Raw genomic sequence first — 19,328 nt, forward strand, 5'->3', positions numbered from 1 at the left:
AAAGGCCAGGTCTGTAGCGGACTCTTACATGATCCCACAAAAGAACAAATGTGGACAGGCACGAACATGCTGATTACGGGCAGAGATGCAGGTGCGTGTACAAATGCACGTGTCTAAACATGACAGTAGGGGATCCCTGGGTGGCGCAGGGGAACCCTGGGTGGTGCAGAGGTTTAGCGCCTGCCTTTGGCCCAGGGCGCGATCCTGGAGACCCAGGATCGAATCCCACGTCAGGCTCCCGGTGCATGGAGCCTGCTTCTCCCTCTGCCTATGTCTCTGCCTCTCTCTCTCTCTCTGTGTGTGACTATCATAAATAAATAAAAATTTAAAAAAAAATAAAAATAAAAAAATAAACATGACAATTACACAGAGATAAACACCAAGAAGGAAAAACGTTTGCAACTGTTGAGTCTACCCAAAGGTCACACACACTTCTTCCAGCCTTTCTGCAGGTTTGGAGTTCCTCAAGATACCAAGTCGGCAGAGAAGTTTTTTTAAACTTAAGTAAGTTGCCAAAAACTTGCTCCAATGTCACTAAAGAGGCCCTTCAGGATACACACACCTGGGAAACAGTGCTGCCCTTTCTGCAATTCCAAGGCACTTGACTACTGCAGCCGGAGTGCAACACCCCGCGGCGCCGACACCCTCCCCACACACGCACCCCCGGGCCCCGCACACACAAACTGCACGACAAGGCTGAGGGTAAATGTGTTCACGGGGACCAGACTGGTTGGGCCTCAGCCACATCTCATTGCGGGGAGGAGAGCCCGGGTGAGCTTCTCAAGCTCCTGCAAGGTGTGGACACGGTCACTGGAAGGCCCAGCCCTGGAAGAGGGCGCAAATCACAGAGGTCAAGAACCAGGCTCCTCCATATCTTTCACGTTTCTCTAAATTCCATCACAACCAGCCTGAGCTCCTGGACCAAGGGGGTCGGTGTGTGTGCATAAGCACACGTGTGTACACCCTCACTCACTGGGACACGCGGCGCTCTGACCTCTCACACATTCCCACACATGGACCACACCCTGACAAGTGGCACCAAAAGGCCTTCCTTGCTGTCTTCACCACCCAAGCAGCCTGGCACGTGGAGCACCAGCAAGAGCAGACAGCCCACAGGGGGAAAGCCTGGTCTGAGCCTGCAGAGCGAGGGTGCACAGTCTGCCACCCCTAGGTGAGCGGATCCCCTTGTGGATGACGGAGACCCCAGGATGCCATGCACACACACGGGGAGCGCCATGGGTACCTTGTAAAGCCCGGCAGCTGGCAGGGCTTCTGGCCAGGGACGCACTTGTGCAAAAGGCAGAAGCAGCAGGTGTTATCCCAGGACATAACTTTATTGGAAACCGGGAGGGGGGGCGCCGGAGAGGACTAGGAATCAGGCTCTGTGGCCGGTGGTGGCTTGTCGTCATCAGGGGGACAATCGATGAAGTCAGCCAGCATGGCAGCCGTGTCATCCTGCTCCTTTCAGAGACAAAGACGTAAGGTTGGAAACAGGCACACGCACCGGACAGGCAGGCTGGGGACAGCTTGGCAGCTGCAGCCCACCCCACCTTCCCACCCAAGCTGCGCCCCCTGTCCCCCACCTTCTCCTGCAGGGCTGCCGTCTCTGCCTCCACCTCGGCCTCCACGTCTTCTGCCGCAGGCGTCTCCTGGGGGACTGGCACTTTGTCCCCCCCACTCTCAGTCCCCTCTTCCAGCAGAGTTGGGGGAGCTGGGGGCTCTTCTTCAATAAGCTCCTGAGGCGGCGGCACGGCTGGGGGGCTCCCCACCTCCCGCGGCCCCTCCCCCTGGGGGGGGAGGACCTCGGGGGCCAGCGTGGGGGCAGCCTCGGCCCCGGGCTCTTCCTCCGCTGCCGGCTCCTCTACCTCCAGCAGCAGCCCGGTCTCCCCTGGGGGCTCAGGCTGCATCTTGGGGGACTGGGCGGGGGGCAGGGCAGGGGGCGGGCTTGGGGGTGGAGGCCCGCCTTCCTCTGCTGCCCCTGTTGCTGGACCAAATGCCACCTCCTCCAGCTCATCCAGCTCTTCTTCCTCCTCCTCATCCTCCTCCTCCTCCTCCTCCTCCAGCTCCCCTTCCTCTTCCTCAAACTCCTCCTCAAACTCCTCTTCTTCCTCCTCTTCCTCCTCAAAATACTCTTCCTCCTCCTCTTCTTCCTCAAAATCTTCCTCCTCCTCTTCCTCCTCCTCCTCCTCTTCCTCCTCTTCCTCCTCCTCCTCCTCCTCCTCCTCATCACTGCTGTTGATGTTAATAACCGTCAGGTCTTCCTCCAGGGCAGGGGGTCCTCCTCCACCAGGAGTCGCCTCGGGTACCAACTGCGGCGGCGGCAGGGCCACAGGGCCCGGCACAGGGGGAGGAGGTGGGGGGGGGAGGGGCCCCGGGGCCACAGGAAGCTCCTCAGGCTCCTCCTTGGCTGGCACAGGAGGGGAGGCCACTGGTGGCCCGGCTGGAGCCACGGGGGGTGGCGTAGTGCCTGAGGGCGGTGGGGGTGGCAGGGGCGGCAGCCCCTCGGGCACAATCACCACACTGTCATCAGAGTCGCTTTCCAAGGAGATCTCCACATCAGATGCCTCCTCCTTATCGTAGTGGACGAAGGCTGGCCTGGGCACTCTGCCCCCAAAAGTTTCATCTGGAGGGATAGCGGGGGGAGGAGTGCCACTAGGGGCAAGGACAGGGTCTTCATTTGAGCCTGCCCGGTGGTTCTCAGGACCAGGGATGAGCCGGGGGGGTACAGACACCAGGCCCGGGACAGAGAGGCCCAAGTGGTTGGCTGTGGCTGGAGGTCCAGGGCGTGTCGGGGCCATGGGGCCTGCTGGGGGCATGGGGCCCGCTGGGGGCATGGGCCCCACCGAGGGCATGGGGCCCACGGAGGGCATGGGGCCCGCCGAGGGCATGGGGCCGGGGGGATGGAAGGGAGGGGCCCTGAATGGAGATGGGGCCTCAGGAGGGGGAGCTGGGGCAGGCGTGGGGCAGGCGGGGCCCATGGAGCGCAGGGAAGGAACCCGGGGGTGGGTCAGGGCAGCACAGGTCACCAGTGCTTCTGAGCAGAATGACGACACCTAAGGCAAACACAAGGGCAAGTGTGAGTGTCAGACACGAGGGACTGCAGACTCCAGAGGTGGGCGTAGGCCCAAGGAGCAGTTACCTCGAGGCTGTCCTCTCGCTGGCCGAGGGAGAAGGCTTGCAGGGCACAGGCGAGGGGAGGCGGGCAGCGGGGGGAAGGTGCCAGCAGCAGAGCCAGCAGCAGGCGGTAGAGCTCCTGGCGGCAGCGCGAGCTGGTATACGGGGAGCTGCCTAGGACCTCGCCCTGCTGGACCCCCATGACCAGGGGCAGCACCAGGTCATGCAGCCTCTGTAAAGGACATGGCGTGCACACCTAGAGACATCGCCTGGATGACCAGACCCTCCTGCAGGACCAGCTCCCAGGACCAAACACCCCCTCTCTGGGGGCGGCCCCCACGTAGAGCAGTGCCCCCATCTCCACTGACCCTGTGAGTCTCCTCCTTGATGAGAGGCCCACACATGAGGATGGTCCGGCTGAGTCCTGGGGAAGGAGAGGAGTGTCTGAACGGCAGGCAGACAGAGCTTGGGAGCTCACACCTCAGGCTGGGCCTCAGCTCCACCTGACCCAGGAAAGTCCCCGGACTCCACCATACGGAACAGGGACCACGGGAGCACCTCTGGTGCCCGCGGCCGGGGCCCAATGTGAGACAAGATGAGAGAACACACTGTACATGTGCCCTATGGATTCAGGGATGGGGGCAGACCGTAAAACCCACAAGAGCCAAAAGGAAAGTGCTTGAGGAAGGCAGGCACAGGAGCTGACTCTCCTGACCTCGGAGGAGGCCCTACAAGCGGCCAAAATGGGAGAACAGACGCTCCACCAGGCAGCCCCCGCTGTCCCCAGCTGCCACGCACACAGGAAATGCAGACAACACACAGACGACACAGGCCAAGCTGAACAGGACCCTGCAGAGCCAGCGGAAGGGCCTGGAACCCCGCTGAAGGCAGGACCCCCACTCCCCAGCCCCAGAGCTTGGCTCCCCCTCAACCACACCTGGGGCCGCTCCCACCTCTCAGTGCAGCTGTGCACACATCACTGTTAGCGTTACTGTCTCCTTTCCGGTGGCTGGGTGGGGCCATGGCCTCCCCGACGTCTAGCTTCAGCTTCTTGGGAGCGCTGGGCTTCCCTGTCTGCAGACCTCCGTCCGGGCTCCCCCGCGGGCTGCGCAGCTGGTGGCAGAGGGAAATGTGAGTGACGGGGACAGATACAGAGGTCAGTGGCGGTTGGGGCAGCAGGCCTGCTCCAGCGAGGGTTGCTGGGGGACAGTCCTGGGCCAGGAGCACTCACCTTCAGAGTGTCAGCCGGCGGGGAGATATCACTGAGCAGGTGGGACAGCAGCGCCTCACCTGAGGACCCCCCCTGAAGCATTCCGGCCGAGGCCCCGCACACCTGCACCCACAGCTCCAACACAGCATATACCTTGGTCCGCACAGTGCTGTGGGGACGGGACAGGAAGGGAGCAGCCCATCAGGGGGGTGCTGCAGGCTGGGTCCTCCTCAGGGCCCCCAATCCACCCTCCATCACAGTCACCTGTAAGGCCTCTCCTGGCCTGGAGCGAGGGTGTCCCTGCCAAGGTTCCAGGCATTGAGGACCTGGGGAAGCAGGCGGCTGATCAAGGCCCCAAAGCGCAAGAGGCGGCTTCGACACCTGGGGGGAGAAGACAGAACAGTGACCCCCACTCCCGGCACATCCTCATCCCTTCACTCCACCCTGCCCCCTCTTACTCACGCAAGGATGAGCGCGGAGAGCAGGTCCAAGGCATCAAGGTGGATGGACGGCAGAAGCAGCAGCCGCAGGGGACCATCTCCAAGCAAGCTCTGCAGGAAGACATAGTGGGAATAAGGGACGGGGAAGAAAGGGAGCCATGGACGGACACGGACACGGAGCAGGTGTGTGAGACCAAACACACATACGCTCAGATGGCCCGACAACCAACCAGACCAGACCCCATCTTCCATCACGGACCCTGGGGAGGATGATGGGAAGCACAGCCAAACCCCTCGGCAGCAACCCAGCTAGGCCCCAGGTCCCCCCTCCCCTGGGGAAGCATCTGCCAGGTGTGCTTCAGAAGACCATGAGCAAATCTGCTCCCAGGGGCACATGTATTGGGACAGCCTCAGGGAGCCCCAGGACAGCCTCGGGGGGTACCCTGTATCTCCCACACTGCTCTCCTGCCCCCCAAGGGTCTGAGAAGGGGCAGAGAACAGAGCATAAGTGCCACTTACAATGTTCTTGGCGCTGATGCTGAGGGTCCGGCAGATGACATCCAGGATTTCCTGCACGGGGACGGACACGGGAGCCCCAAACTCAGAGCTAGAGAAGAAGAGCAAAGAGACCGTCAGCGCAGGCTCCCTGATGTGACCCCACAGCCCCCTGGCTCCTGCCCAATGAGGAGGACACCCTAAGCCCATCCTCCCCTGCCATAGGCCCTCCGCTCCCTTTGGCACTCACTCACACACCTGAGCATGAGCCCCAGGCAGCGGGCCAGTCCAGAGAATCGCTGCCGGAGCCGGAGAAGGACATGGGTGTCCCCATCCTCTGAGGGTGTAAGCAGCACCTCCACCCCAGGACCCTCGTACTGCACAGGGGCTGCATGTAAACACAGACACGAGGTACTCCCAGGCCCTTCATCCACCCACTTCTTCTTCCTTGTGGGAAGGGACCCCCCAGGACCCCCTCCCACCTACTGCCTGCTGGCCCAGCTCCTACCTGTCTCTGCTCCCTCGTACAGGGCACCCAGGAGGCTGTGCAGAGAGGCCAGCAGGCTGTGCAGCTCCTGCTCCCAGCTCTCCGTGTGCTTCAGACCCTGGGAGAAGCCGGCCCCTAGAGACGGCAGCCTGGAGTAACACTCGCAGGCCAACTGTAGAATAATGGTCCCCACTGGTCAGACAGGACTCCAGTACAGCCCCTGGGCTCCCCCCGCCCCATGTGCCCACGCACCAAGAAAGAGAGCTCAAAGGGGAGCAGAAAGGAAAGCGCGGCAGGACAGGCAGAAGGACAGACGGGAGCTGGAGGCAGGAGTCATGCTGTGTGGATCTTGCGCATGAAAACGGGAGGAAGTGGCAACACAGAACAGAAGCACCAGCTCAGACCCCCAGACTCTCCACCTCCCTTTTCCCTTTACCTGCTGGAGCTGAGGGCTCAGGGCATCCACCCGCGACAGGAAAAATGAGGCCAGCTTGCCCTGAGTCAGGAAAAAGAGGGGAAGGAGCTATGGGTCAGCCGCAGGGGCCAGAGAAGAACAGCCCTGTCCGCAGACAGCAGCAGAAACCCAGCTGTCCGGGCTTCTGCTGCTGTGGCCCTTCTCTTCCTGTGGATGCAGTAGGCATGGCCCCCATGGGGCTCCAGGTCCAGGAGCACGCAGGCTGCACACCAGCCCTCAGCCTCAGCCCGCTACCCCGTTCGGCCCCAAAGACGCTGGGCTCCCTCCTGCCCATTTCTGCAAAATAACAGTCCTCTCCCTGCAGCCAGGAGGACAGAGCACTGGAAAGCAGCAACCGTCCCCCTCATCACAACCCGGCCGGCTTTGACAGGCCGAAGGTCTGAGCAGGAAGTGAAGCACCAGACAGGGATGCGAGGGCAGGACCAGGTCACCACAGATCAGAGCACCAGCCTGTCCACGGGCAAACACACACTTGGCGGAGCCACGGGTCACGTGGGGCTAGAATGAGAGGGGCCCGTGAACGTGGAAGGGAAATAAATGGTTCTAGCGCTTCACTAACCTGGAAGGGAAACACGGCGTTTCTCTGGACTATAAACGAGGACAGAGGCCACAGCAGTAGTGCCAGCCTCCCTGTCAGCCACCGGGAGAAACCACATGTTTGCAACTCATTAGTTTTAACAGGCATCCCAAAGCATGGGCCTCACACAGCACCGACCTGAAACTCCAGGAGCCACTGCACACACAACCTTGTCGCCTGCTGCGTTACCATGGAGCACGTGCAGCTCCACCACAACCATTTGAACATACACTGCAAGCAGCATCACTTTCCCTTGCAATCCCATTTTGTGGACCCAAAAGCACTCTAGGAAGGAGCCCGCTGGACTGACGCATGTCAGAAGGCTGAAGGGGAGGCAAAGGAAGAGCGGACAGGACCCCAGCTCCAGGGGATATAGGAGTGCATCGAGGGACGTGGGAAGTGAGCCAGAGGGGGTGCTTCTGGGTGGGAGGCAGGGTGGGCAGCAAAGCAGGGCTGAGGGTGGGGACCCGCACCGTCAGGAGCACACAGAGGCTTCTGCAGTCCCAGCCCAGAAAGCACTGACTCGTGGAGGCATCTCACATGCAGGGGTGAACTTGCAGAGGGACCGTGGGCCGAGGCATAAGGCCCATGACAGGTGCTTCCAGAGAAGCTCCCGGGCCTCCCTCCCACCTGCCCTGTGGGGGGAAATGCGTGGGGTTTCCCACTTCACCCTTGAGGATCGCTGACCCCCCAGCCAAGTGCCACTCTAGCCAATCCCAAGGTGCAAGGGGGGGACCACTTCCCAGAGGACCAGGAGGGCATTTTCAAATCCAATGTGCAAGTGTTCGGAACACCTCAACCCAAAAACAGTCACGGCCCACAGGTGTCCTGATCACCTGCTTCCCTAAGGAAGACGTCTCCTAGAGAGCCGCCTAAGGCCCAAGTACAGGGTCCCCCTCTGCTCCCGCTCCCCAAAGTCTGCAGCGCAAACTTGAGCATGGCCCGGAGCACAGGTCTGCCCCCAGGGCCCAAGGCACCCCAAAGCAAGGGCTCATGCATGCAAACACATGTACACCCACATGGCCACAGAGCACAACACGGTGTCTTGCTCCGTGGAGTTCCTCGTCCACTCGGCAAGGGTGGAGCCTCTGCAGGACTGACTTCATAGCCCTGGAGCTCTGCAGCGCATCATTCGAGAGGAGGAAGACCACCACTGTCCCGAAGCTTCAGGGACAAGCCACACAGACACTGCAGTTGACACCTAGCAGTTCCCTCAGTCCCGGCTGCACAATCCACCAGATCCGCGCCACCCCAGAGCCTGTACGGATTTGCACCAACATGCTGGCAGCTGACAAAGCCCAAGCAGCGGACAGAGCGAAGCCCTCCAGAGGATGCTCTATTCTCAGCAAGGAAAAGGCATGTGTGCCCTGCACCAACACCTCCAAGTCCTGCTGTCAGCCTTGGAAGGACCCTCAAAATTCTGGCCCAAACTTCACGAAGCCCCAGTCTGGGCAGAGGCGGTGACTCAGATGGATTCCCATCAGCGCTAACTGGGGACCTCAGTGTCCTCGACTCTCCAAATCCTGCCCAGGTCATGACACCATTTGCCCCTGTGCCTCACAGGCAGGGACTGAGGAGTGTGGGCAGACATAGAGAAGCCCACGGGGACCTGAGCCAACGCAGAGCCCTGCAGGAAGACCTCTTCCTCTGACCACAGACGGCTCAGGGACAGAGATGCAGTCTGTGTAGCCCCAGCAGCTCACTGGTTTGAGAAGAACAGTGGATTCTACTAAACTTACTAAAACTTAAACCCTGCACTTAAAACCATACCCTTACTCAACTGGAGTAAAATCTGAGTTGTTCCAATGGCCTCCTTGACAAAACCTTGCCCTGAACCTGAAGGTTCTACCTGTCGTTTGCATATTCCAGTGACTACACAGACCAACAAGGACCCGACCCCATGTGCACCAAAGAACAGCGTGCACTCCAGGCTGTTCTAGTATCTGCGGGACCCACCACTCAAGTCCCCGCAGACATGGCTCCCAGGTCCCAGCACGTCCGCCCGTGGGGCTCCATGTCTGGCTCTTGCTCCTCTGGCCAAAGACAAGCGATCAGAACTAGCATCTGTGTGGCAACCGTGTGACATCCGCATGGCATCTGCGTGGCATCCGTGTGGTAGCCCTTCGGCTCATCCAGGCTACGTTCTTAAGAGATTCTAGGGAGTCTGGTTTAGTGGGAGGAACACAGGCTTGAGGGGCAAACAGACCCAGGCCACTTTAGAACCTAAGTCGTGGCTTTAGAACCACTGGGTCCGTGAGCTGGGGTAAAGGGAGTGACGCTGCTCTGGGCCTGTGTCCTCCTTAGTTCACTGACATCAAGTCCCCAGAACCCCCGTGACAATAAAGTGAGATGCCAGGTCTGAGACCCTCTGCTCGGTGCCCGGGCGCACAGTGGGTCCCTCCTGACCATCGTTCTCTTTCCCTTTCATCTACTGTCTTGACTTGATCACAGAACCGCGTGACCTACTTTCCACACACCTGGGATGGCAAGCTCCCCTTTAAATCGTCGCTCTGACAGTCACCAGCACACACAAGAAGTTACAAATTCGCCACAGATTCCCACCCTCCACAGCTTCGGTGCTCCCAGCCCAGCCCACCAGTCTGTCAAACAGCAACGATCACCTACAGAACCCCAGGGTTCGCAGGTCCTCGCTGGCACCCAGTTACACCGCCAACAATGCGCCGGTTCCCAAGGGCTCTCTGTGACTACACGTCCTGGAACAAGAAGCTCTACCCCCCTCGCTGACCTCCCCTCTAGCCTGACCACCTGCACCCTGCCCATGCTGACCGGAGACAGCTTCTCAGTACAGCCACCTCGTGCGGGTTATGATGGACAGAGTCTAGTCAGGAATACACACTGACAGGGAAGAAGTAAGTCAAGAAAGAAGGCTTCCTGGAGGAAACTACGAGGGCTTTAGAAACAGAGTAAAGCAGGACAAGGACGGCAGGCAAACGGGCAGAAAGGGAAGAGGTCCTGGGTTAAAAGCCCAAGCTTTGGCATTGCACATAGGTTCCAACTTTCACCGATCTCAGGTAAGTCCTTTTATTTATTGGTGAGCATGAAGTGAGGGTGCGTGTAAGTGCTACAACAAGGTGGCACTATCACACCCACGCAAACAGGTGGCTGTGCGCTGGGCAGAGGGCTGCTGGGGGGGGGGGCGCCCACGGGGTCAGAGGTAAGACAGCTACCAAGGCCCCCACCCCCAACAGGAGGAGGAGATCCTGTGAATACTTACCTTGAGAGACCCACAAGCCCGAGGAAAGTAGGTCATGCAGGCCTTCATTCCCTCCAGCGCCGACAGCTCACACTATGGGCCAAGCAGAGCGTGAGGCCACAGCACCAAGGCCGAGGCGGAGAGCCCCTACCCCCACCATCCCTCGGCCCTTCCCCCGCCCCAGTCCAACAGAGGGGAAGCACTGGGGGCCCAGGAGAGTCTCACCTCTGGCCTGAGGCCCAGCAGGGAGGTAAGAAGGCCGGGGAGGTGATTCATGGAGATGTCCCGGAAGAGCGTAGGCAGCTGGGCTGCATACCGGAGCAAGTCTCTGAGCACGGCCACAGCCAGCTCCATTGTGGGGGGCGGGTCCTGGGACTGAAACAACACCTGTGAGGCCAACCTCGCCTCTAGGGTCACCAAGAGAAGGCAGCACAAGACTCAGAGCCACATGGGGCTTTTGAGAAACGCCACAGTTCATGTCACCGCTGCCCACAAATCCACTAAGCAAAGTGCACCAGCCAGGCTGGGTGCCTAAAGAAGCATGTCTGTGGACACAAAGAACACGTGTCTATATCTGAGTATCACAGGTACTTGGGTGTCCTGAAATCTGTTCAGAAAGGAAAGAAACAAAGCCATGCCTTTCATATGTGACTATCTGACTACTCAGAGGATGTCAAGCCCCTGATGCTCCCGTGCCGTGGCCCCTGGAGGAATGCAGAACAGCACTTCTCACCCAGAAAAAGCCTCAGCCACAATGCAACTGCCCAGGTCACCAAGCTGACCTCTGCCCGCATCAGACCCACCCTGGACTCTCGGAGAAAAATACGATTTGGACTTAGAAATCCGAGGTCCCTGGAAAATCGCCATGTACTACAGAAAACAGTCCGCACATACCTCCTGCTGGACCAGAGGCCGTGTGGTGATGAAACGAGCAAGAAAGTGAGAAACTGCCCAGGATCCCCACCGCATCCATGTGCAGTCAGTGGAGGGGCGGGTGCCCCTCCACTCACACCTCCCCCACCACGGCCACTGTCACACACATACATACACACACACACACATACACCAGAAGCCCAGGGACAGGCAAGGGTCCCCGCCCAATCTGGAACCCCACCTTAGCTCTCTCCCTGCGGATCCCCTGCTTGAGCACTCATTCTCAAGTGAATGATTAAAATCTTCAAAGAAGAGACACCTGAGTGGCTCAGCAGTTAAGCATCTGCCTTTGGCTCAGGTTGTAATCCTGGGGTCCTGGGATCAAGTCCCTCATCCGGCTTCCCGTGGGGAGCCTGCTTCTCCTTCTGCCTGTGTCTCTGCCCCTCTCTCTGTGCCTCTTATGAATAAATAAATCAAGAAAATCTTTAAAAACAAAAACAAAAAAAGAGCCACCTTCCATGAATTCTGTGTTCCAAGAATAAAAACCAAGCTCCTTCACACGTCACACATGGTTTGGTCCCCACCTCTGCCCTTCCCCTCCACTCACATCTCATTAACCCCACCTAGCCACACCAGCTTGCTTATAATTCTCCGAATGGGGCAAACTCCCCTCAGGGCTTTTGCACACTTAGAACACGTCCTTAGCCCAATCTACCCTGAAAAGCCTGAACCACCGGCTCTGCTCATAAAACTACCCACAACAGCCCAGCATGGCTCCCATTCTCTGGGACATGTTCTGAGAATAGTGTCCTTTACCTTCACAATACTGGCTGCAGGGCATCTCACACTCACTGTGCATTCTTATTCTATTTGTAAAGAGGCTCCATGCCCAGCCTGGGGCTGGAACTCACGACTCAGGTTGCGAGGCACACAGCCTGAGCTGCGCCAGGTGCCTCATCTTACAATCATTCAAGCCAAGTCTCTTCCACTAGTTTGATCAGCAAACTGTATAGTCTGTGGGTGCCTGTTTTTGCATGGCCCACAAGCTAGAAATGAGGTTTATATTTTTAAAAGGTTGGAAAAGAAAAAAAAAAGAAACAAAATGCAACAGAAACCATACATGGTTTGCAAAGCCTAAAACATTACCTATCTGCATCCCCGAGCTGGACCCACTGAACCCTGGAGCTGCTGGATACCTGACGCTAACAAAACACTGCGTTGTCAACTGCACTTCAACAATAAAAAGACAGGATAGAAAACTACCTTCGATTATCTTGACGGGGAAATAAAAGGAGCCATATGGAGATGACACGCAAAATAACTCACCATCAGCAGCATAATTTAGGGAATTTCTGAATAGAGAGAATTCTGATCACATTGAGGCCCTGGGTACCTACTCAGTGTAACCATCTGAGAAAGTTTTCAGTAGCTCAAAAATTCAGAGGCTGACTAAAACTGGCTGAGAGTTGTTAATGTATGTGAATAAAGGACAAGAAACTGCAAGAGCAACATGGATAATTATAATGCTCCAATTGCAGGGAAACAGAAACAGAAGCTCTATTACAAAGAAAAACAACTTTATACAACCCGCTGCCACATAAGTATGATTCATTGATCAGCTCTGAATGTCTTCTGAAAATACGAATACCAGCTACCTGGAGTAAACCACCAGGGAATGGTTTATGTGATGTATCTCTGAATAAGATTGTTTTTAATTTGCTACCTGCAAACATTTACTTCGTGTAAAGTTCCCCAACCCATGCGCTCGGCACCATATGAGCAGGGTCCACAGCCCCTTGACCATTGTTCCCCTGATAGCTCAGAACATTCTTACTGAAGAACTAAGTGGGGAGGTCAGCAGAGGATTTAAGAGTTAAAAAAAAAAAAAAGTTAAAAGAAAAAGAAAGAAATGGCAAAAAAGATAATAAATATAAGCACCTGGAAAAAGGAACTTTTGAGATGTTGCTTGTTTGAAAAAGCTAGCAAGGAAGTGAAATCAGTCAGTGGTTGCAGTATGAGAAAGGTCAAATAACCCTCAGGATAAAAATATCAAGAAGTTTAAAACAGTGTTTGCATCTGAAGCTCACGTTCCCTGTGGTCAGGATGTGGCCTCTCATGACCCTGTCCTCAGAACTCCATGTCCAGAACATCCAGGACAAGCCGGGGTGTGGGGGCAAGGCAAGAAGCCCTAAGCCCTACCTGCAGGACCTGCTGAATGCTCCGAAGCCAGGAGACACAGTGCTGCTGGAACATCTCCGTGGGGCTCTCCCCCACCAGCAGGGACAGCAGACACAGGCCCTCAAACCTGATAAGAGAGCAGCAAGTGATAGCACAGTGGCAGCCCCGCTCCAGAGAAAGCTGGACACTACTCTGGTACTCTCCCTGGGTGGGAGCAGAAGCTACCTCCACATCCTCAGTGTGTTCTAACGCCCAAAGTGCCTGGAGGGCTCGGCGTGAGGTGTGGGCAGCAAGGAAAGGGGTGATCCCAAGTGGGACAACTCAAGGGCTCACCCCAACACACCCCATGGAAACAAAACTGTCCAATCCCTGAACCAAGAAGTCTCTCGAGTGCCCGGGGTGCTGACATGGATGGATGGACAGAGGGACAGCCCACTTCTTAAGGAAACTTCCCCCTGGAGAAAAAAGAGGCTTCAAGACTCACCGAGTTTTGATGGAACCGAGCCGCGCATTGCTGAGCCCCACCAACGCTCCGACGGCGGACAGGTTCTGATGGAGAAGACAGGGGAGGAGTCGAGTCAGGACTAGGATCTAAGGAAGGGCCATTCCCTGAAGCCTCTGCTGGAGTAACACCCCCGTGGGGCCTGAGGCTCTGTTTTCAGCAGCTGACATGTGCCTCAGGCTTTCCTCCAGGCCCATCCTCCTGACCCTTCAGCCCACCTTCCACCCACCATGTTAGTGCCACCTGGAGGACAGCCCAACTCATCTCAGCGGCCAGACAGCACCCAACACAGAGCAGATAGCATACGTGCTCACTGGACAGACGCAGACCTTACCTGTCACCCTCTTCCTTCACCCCCAGACCCTCCTTGTCCTGTTCATGGCTTCCGAGAGCTCCAGTCGATGCCAATACAGCCCCAGTCAGCCAGAGCCTCCTCCTCTCCCAATCTGGGGGCCCCGGGACAGGTTTCCTCCTCGGCCCTCCCACGAGGGAGCCCTCCATCCCCCGAGAGGCCACATCCTCCCATGGCCCCTGGACCTCCCTAAACGTGCTCATCACTCCTTCTCCCAACAAACACATTATGCACGGGGTCAAATGAAGGAACCCAGGGCTGGATAAAATAAAAAAGATCCCTGCTCTCGTGAAGGGAAACGTTTATCCACTGACTCAATGTTTATTCAGCATTTACTTCACATGGGACATTGTTTTAGGTGCCAGGGAGCCTGCATTCTATGTAAAGGAGACAGACAATAAACAAAGGGCCAAACACACAGTACGTTGCACGGTGCTAAGTGCCACGGGGTGGACTAAAGCAAACTCGCGAAGCAAAGGAGGGAGGTTGTATTTCATGGGGAAGGGCCACCAAAGCCCTCCCTCAAAGGGCCATTTGAGCAGTGACAGCAAGACACATTCCTCTCTGCATGCCCTGTCGATGGGAATGTAAGATGGCACAGCCACCATGGAATGGTCTGGCAGCTCCTCCAAAGGTCATCTGGTCACCACACGACCCAGTGCTTCCACTCCTGAATACACGCCCAAGAGAACTGAAAATCTGTGTTCTCACAAGGACATACATGGAGCTTCACGGCATTATCCCCAACAGCCAAAACGTAGAAACAATCTGAGTACCCACCAACCGGTGAAGGAAAAACAAAATACAAGGGCACCTGGGGAAGGGTTCAGTGGGTGAAGAGTCTGCCTTCCACTCAGGTCATGATCCCAGGGTCCTGGGATTGAGCCCCCACATCAGGCTCCCTGCTCAGCAGGGAGCCCGCTTCTCCAGCCACCTGCCACTCTGCCTACTTGTGCTCTCTCTGTCAAATGGATAGGGTCTTTTTAAAAAAAAACTCTTTAAGGGCGCTTGCTTGGGTGGCTCAGTGGTTGAACGTCTGTCTTCAGCTCAGGGTGTGACCCCAGGGCCCTGGGATCGAGTCCCACATTGGGTTCCCCACAGGAAGCCTGCTTCTCCCTCTGCCTGTGTCTCTCCCTCTCTCTCTGTGTGTCTCTTTCATGATTAAAAAAATATATATATATATATAGATAAAAAAAAAAAAAAAAAAAACTTTAAAAATACTAATAACAAAGATAAGCCAGATTGGTCATAGTGACAGTTGCACTACTCTGCAGATATGCTAAAGAACAGCAAGGAGGCAAACCATCGCTAGAGAAGAAGGAGCGAGAGGCCGAGGGAGGTCCCAGGCACAAGGCCAGAGCCCTCAGAGTCGTGTGAGCAACGGGTGACTTGTACTCTTTATAAGATAAAGGCCATGGAGGAAAGAGAACTGGGCAGAGAAGTGATATTATCTAACTTAAATTGTTTTAAATTCACCCACAACACTTGAGCCGCTTGCTGGGAGGTGGATGCAGCCAGGAGGAAGCCAGGGGATGGGTGCTGCTGCTTCACCTGCGTGGTGATGCTGGGCACACAGAGCATCAAATTCAGGATCTGTCCTGAAGGTACAGCCCACGGGATGTGGTAATAAACAGAAAATGGCGGGGAAATCCAGAGAAGAGGGAAAGATAATTCCAAGATTTAAATCAGACCCTAGCTGTATAGGTGTGAGGGAAGGAGATTGTACATATATACATATCTAATTGAAACAAATAAATACATCATTTGAATATGGTATAAGAAAGGGCAGCGAGGGGCACCTGGGTGGCTCAGTCAGTGAAGCCTTCTGCCTTCGGCTCAGGTCATGCTCTCGGGGTCCTGGGATTGAGCCCCACATCAAGCCCTGCACAGCATCATGGAGCCCTGCTTCTCCCTCCCCTGCTCCCACTCCCCCTGCTGGTGCGGTCTCTGTCAAATAAAATCTTTAAAGGGTTAAAAAAAAAAAAAGGAAAGACAGGAAGGACAGCTAATCATAGGTGGTTTGGAAAGGTTTCCCAAAGGCAGTAACAAATAAGCACAGAACTGAAAAGATTTTTGTGAGAAGCAAGGAAGCAGTACAAGGAAGGATCCCAAACAGAAAACAGTAAGTGTAAAGGCCTGAAACCAAGAAAGCCCAGCTACTGAAGGATTTTTAAAATACGGCAAACGGAATAGAATTTTACTTTAAAAAGCTTACTCCAGCTGCTGTGCCAGAACCGGGAGACAAGTCAGGAGACCTGCTATAGCCCACTCCAGAAACTGTGAATGGATCCAGTCTCACAGTGGAATTAGAGCTTACAGTACCTGCAGGAAAGCAAGTTGGTGATTCAGCCTAAACAGGTAGCCTAATCAACGGATCTATTTGTGTTTCCAATAAGCTCCAAGCCTATTTACTTACTTTCATTCCTCATCTCCACTAGCCCAGAAATTCTCCAAGGGAAAAAAGATTATGCCTTAGTGTCTACCTAGAAGCAAGACACAACAGCTAATGCACAACAGACACTCAACAAGTGTTTGAATGAAATGTTTGGAGAAGTTAAGAAAGCTCTCCAGATGGTACCATGTACAAAGGATCCAATATGAGAAACACTAGCAAGAAAAAAGGGAGGATGGGGCACCTGGGTGGCTCAGTGAGCATCTGCCTTTGGCTCAGGTCATGATCTCAGAGTCGTGGGATTGAGCCCCACATTGAGCTCCCTGATCAAAAGGAAGTCTATTTCTCCCTCTCCCTCCACCTGCTGTCCCCCCTGCCTGTGCTCTCTCTCATTCTCTAATAAATAAATAAAATATTTTTTAAAAAGGATATGCCCCCAAAATGTGGCACAGGCAATATTAAAGGGGGAGTCTAGTTTCCCACATCACCTTTAGCTTTGCTCAGAATTCTACTAGGCTTAGGCACTTGAAGGAAAAAACTAAGACATTAAGTTCATGAGCTTGCCTTGAGGAAAGAGGGAAAACTTGAAAGGGATGAGAGAAACCACACCAGTACGGGCAGAATAGACAGTACTTCAGAAATACCTAAACCCATGTGCATTAAGAGAGGAGGATTAGGAAAAAAAAAAAAATGCATAATCAGCTCCCGCTTCCCAAAATGGGCTGAGATAGCAGAGGTACCATTCCATCACCCTCAATAGTGAGAAGTAATGTCAGTATCAACCATGAGACTGTCCCTGATAAATCTGGGGCTAAGATCAGAGAATTGCCCAGCAGGTTGGGACAACCCTCTTCCTGGAAGGAAGCACAGCACTGGGAAGGTCCCGGTAACAAGGACTGGACAAAGATCTCATGTATATGGATATTGAAGGATGGGTAAAATTGGGGGGGGGGGGGGACTTCCGGGGGGGAGGGTTAGGAGAGGAAGCAGAGAGGAGCTATTAAAAGAGCACCCACCCTTAGACAACATAATGTGGCACTGGCCATGTGTTCTTACAATCAGTGATTTCCCCTGGGAGCGGGGGAGGGGGGAGGGGAAGGATATGGAAAGGGGCAGGCAGATCTGAAAGCTACATGGATGATAAAATCAACAGGGCATACCAGAGCAAGAACATGTTTAGGATGACATCTGAGGAGAGCCCAGTGGCTCAGTAGGTTGAGCATCTGCCTTCAGCTCAGGTCATGATCCCAGAGTCCTGGGATCAAGTCCTGCATCGGGCTCCCTGCTCAGCGGGGAGTCTGCTTCTTCCTCTCCCTCTCCCTCTGTCCCTCCCCACTGCCCGTTCTCTAACTAAATAAACAACATCTCAATAAATAAATAAATAAATAAATAAATGAATGAATGAATGACATCTGGGTTTCTAGTTTGCACAACTGAAGGGATGCTGGATTCTTCTCCCAGCATATAACCCAAACGGCCCCTCCTAAGCCAGTCTACGAAGCCGTGCATGACGGTGCACGGCGCTCCGACCCCAGCAGCCTCGCCACGTCTGAGCCCCACACGCAATGCCCTTCTTGTCAGTTCCTTCCTACCACAGACCCTTCTCACATGAGCTTGTCCCGTTTCCCTCCCTAGCCAACCCTTACCCGCCCGGAGAAAGTGGGGGCGAGGAGGGGCGGGTGTGTCTCAGCTTCATCTCCAGTGCCTCAAGAAGACCTCTGCAATCCTCCAGGTCAGGACTGGCGTCCCTACGGCGCGATTCTCAGGGTTTCAAGACATCGCGCTCACCGCCATCGCAATTGTGAGCGGAGCGCCCGGGAATGAGCCTCGGTAACAGCTCAGCCAGTAGTTGTCGCCTATGTCCATCCACTCAGTCGAAACAATCCCCACAGCGGACACGCGAGGTGGGGGAGGGGAGGGGGGACCGTCCACCCAGGGAGCGGCGGGGCCTGGACTCGAACCCACTCCTGCGTGACTACCAAGAGCCTGGCGGCGGAGAAACTAGCACCTCCCCCCGCCCTGGGTTTCCGCCCGCGCGATGAATGGGGTCCAGACCCACACGGGGTCCGGGGGAAGCCCCAGCTCTCCCCGCCCCACGACCCCGCCCCCCGCCCTCCCCGCACGGCCCAGGGCACACCGGCCGCACTCACCTGGGCCCCGCCCACCGTCCCATGCAGCCGCAGAAGGCACATGAGCCCGGGCAAGTGCGGGGCCGAGCGCACCGGGGGATGCACGGGCGCCACGGCACTCCCCGCGCGCGGCTGCAGCAACCCGGACACGCTCTCCAGCAGCAGCAGGCGGAGACGCGGGCCCGAGCCCACCGCCGACAGACCCCCGGCCCCGCCGGGAACCCCGGCCGCGGAGCCCGCCGAGGGCCCACTCAGAACGGCTGCCGCCATCTTCACCCGGGCTCCGGCAGCGGCGTGGCGCGATGACGCAAACGCACCGCGACGGGCGCCTGCTGGGGAGGGGGCGTGAGGAGGGGGCCTCGGCCCTGCGCACTGGGAGGCGGGAGGCGGGGCTCCGGGCGCGGGCGGGAGGGAGCATGCGCGGGCGGGCGGTGCAGCACGTGGGCCGGACAAAAGGCGCCCGCGGCGGCGGGATTGGTCTCGCGTCCCCGCTTCGGGCGGTGTGTGCGTGGAGACCGGCTGCTCGGCCCGGACAGCCCGGCCTGTGCTCCCCAGCTCTCCCCCGGCGCGGGGCCGTCTCTCCCGCCCGGGCTGTGCACACACCCGCGGGCACGTGGGACGGGGGCGGGCGCGGCTCCGGCCTGTGCACCGCCGCGTCTCCGCGCTCCTCTTGGAAGCTGCAGCCCGCGCGGGGCATGCACGCTGCACGCCTGCGGTTGCTCCACTGGATCACATAACCTGGACTGTCCTCCAGCACCGCGCTCTGCGTACCTCGGTGCACAGGGATGATCTGATCATTTGAGCTGGAGGAAAGTCCAGTCTGAGGATCACCCCTGTCAATGCCTCTCTGCCTACCCCTCTGTCTAGTCCGTCTTCAAGTCCTAAAGGCG

At 56.6% G+C, this 19,328-nt stretch overlaps 1 protein-coding gene across 1 annotated transcript; it reads right to left on the minus strand.

Moving 5' to 3' along the window:
- Positions 1-1,313: 1,313 nt before the first annotated feature.
- On the minus strand, positions 1,314-18,733 carry PELP1 (proline, glutamate and leucine rich protein 1). The gene is made up of 17 exons (XM_077892969.1): positions 18,460-18,733; positions 13,548-13,612; positions 13,085-13,190; positions 10,238-10,387; positions 10,034-10,105; positions 6,183-6,242; positions 5,768-5,918; positions 5,518-5,647; positions 5,284-5,371; positions 4,787-4,875; positions 4,589-4,705; positions 4,346-4,493; positions 4,068-4,227; positions 3,483-3,538; positions 3,140-3,346; positions 1,584-3,053; positions 1,314-1,461 (listed from the first exon to the last, which is right to left on the minus strand). The coding sequence occupies exons 1-17, from the start codon at positions 18,706-18,708 to the stop codon at positions 1,369-1,371; spliced, it is 3,411 nt and encodes a 1,136-aa protein (XP_077749095.1). The 5' UTR covers positions 18,709-18,733; the 3' UTR covers positions 1,314-1,368.
- Between the last annotated feature and the right edge of the window lie 595 nt (positions 18,734-19,328).

The sequence above is a fragment of the Canis aureus genome, chromosome 3 (genome assembly GCF_053574225.1).
Source record: "Canis aureus isolate CA01 chromosome 3, VMU_Caureus_v.1.0, whole genome shotgun sequence".
In the NCBI taxonomy this organism is placed as follows: Eukaryota; Metazoa; Chordata; class Mammalia; order Carnivora; family Canidae; genus Canis; species Canis aureus.

Bases quoted from the DNA above. Each gene is read 5' to 3' on its own strand.
- PELP1 (XM_077892969.1), bottom strand. From the start codon at position 18,708: ATGGCGGCAGCCGTTCTGAGTGGGCCCTCGGCGGGCTCCGCGGCCGGG. The intron at 5,648-5,767 runs GTAGGAGCTGGG...GTTTACATGCAG, and splicing joins GTACGAGGGAGCAGAGACAG to CCCCTGTGCAGTACGAGGGT. The intron at 5,372-5,517 runs GTGTGTGAGTGA...CTTCTTCTCTAG, and splicing joins TGCCTGGGGCTCATGCTCAG to CTCTGAGTTTGGGGCTCCCG.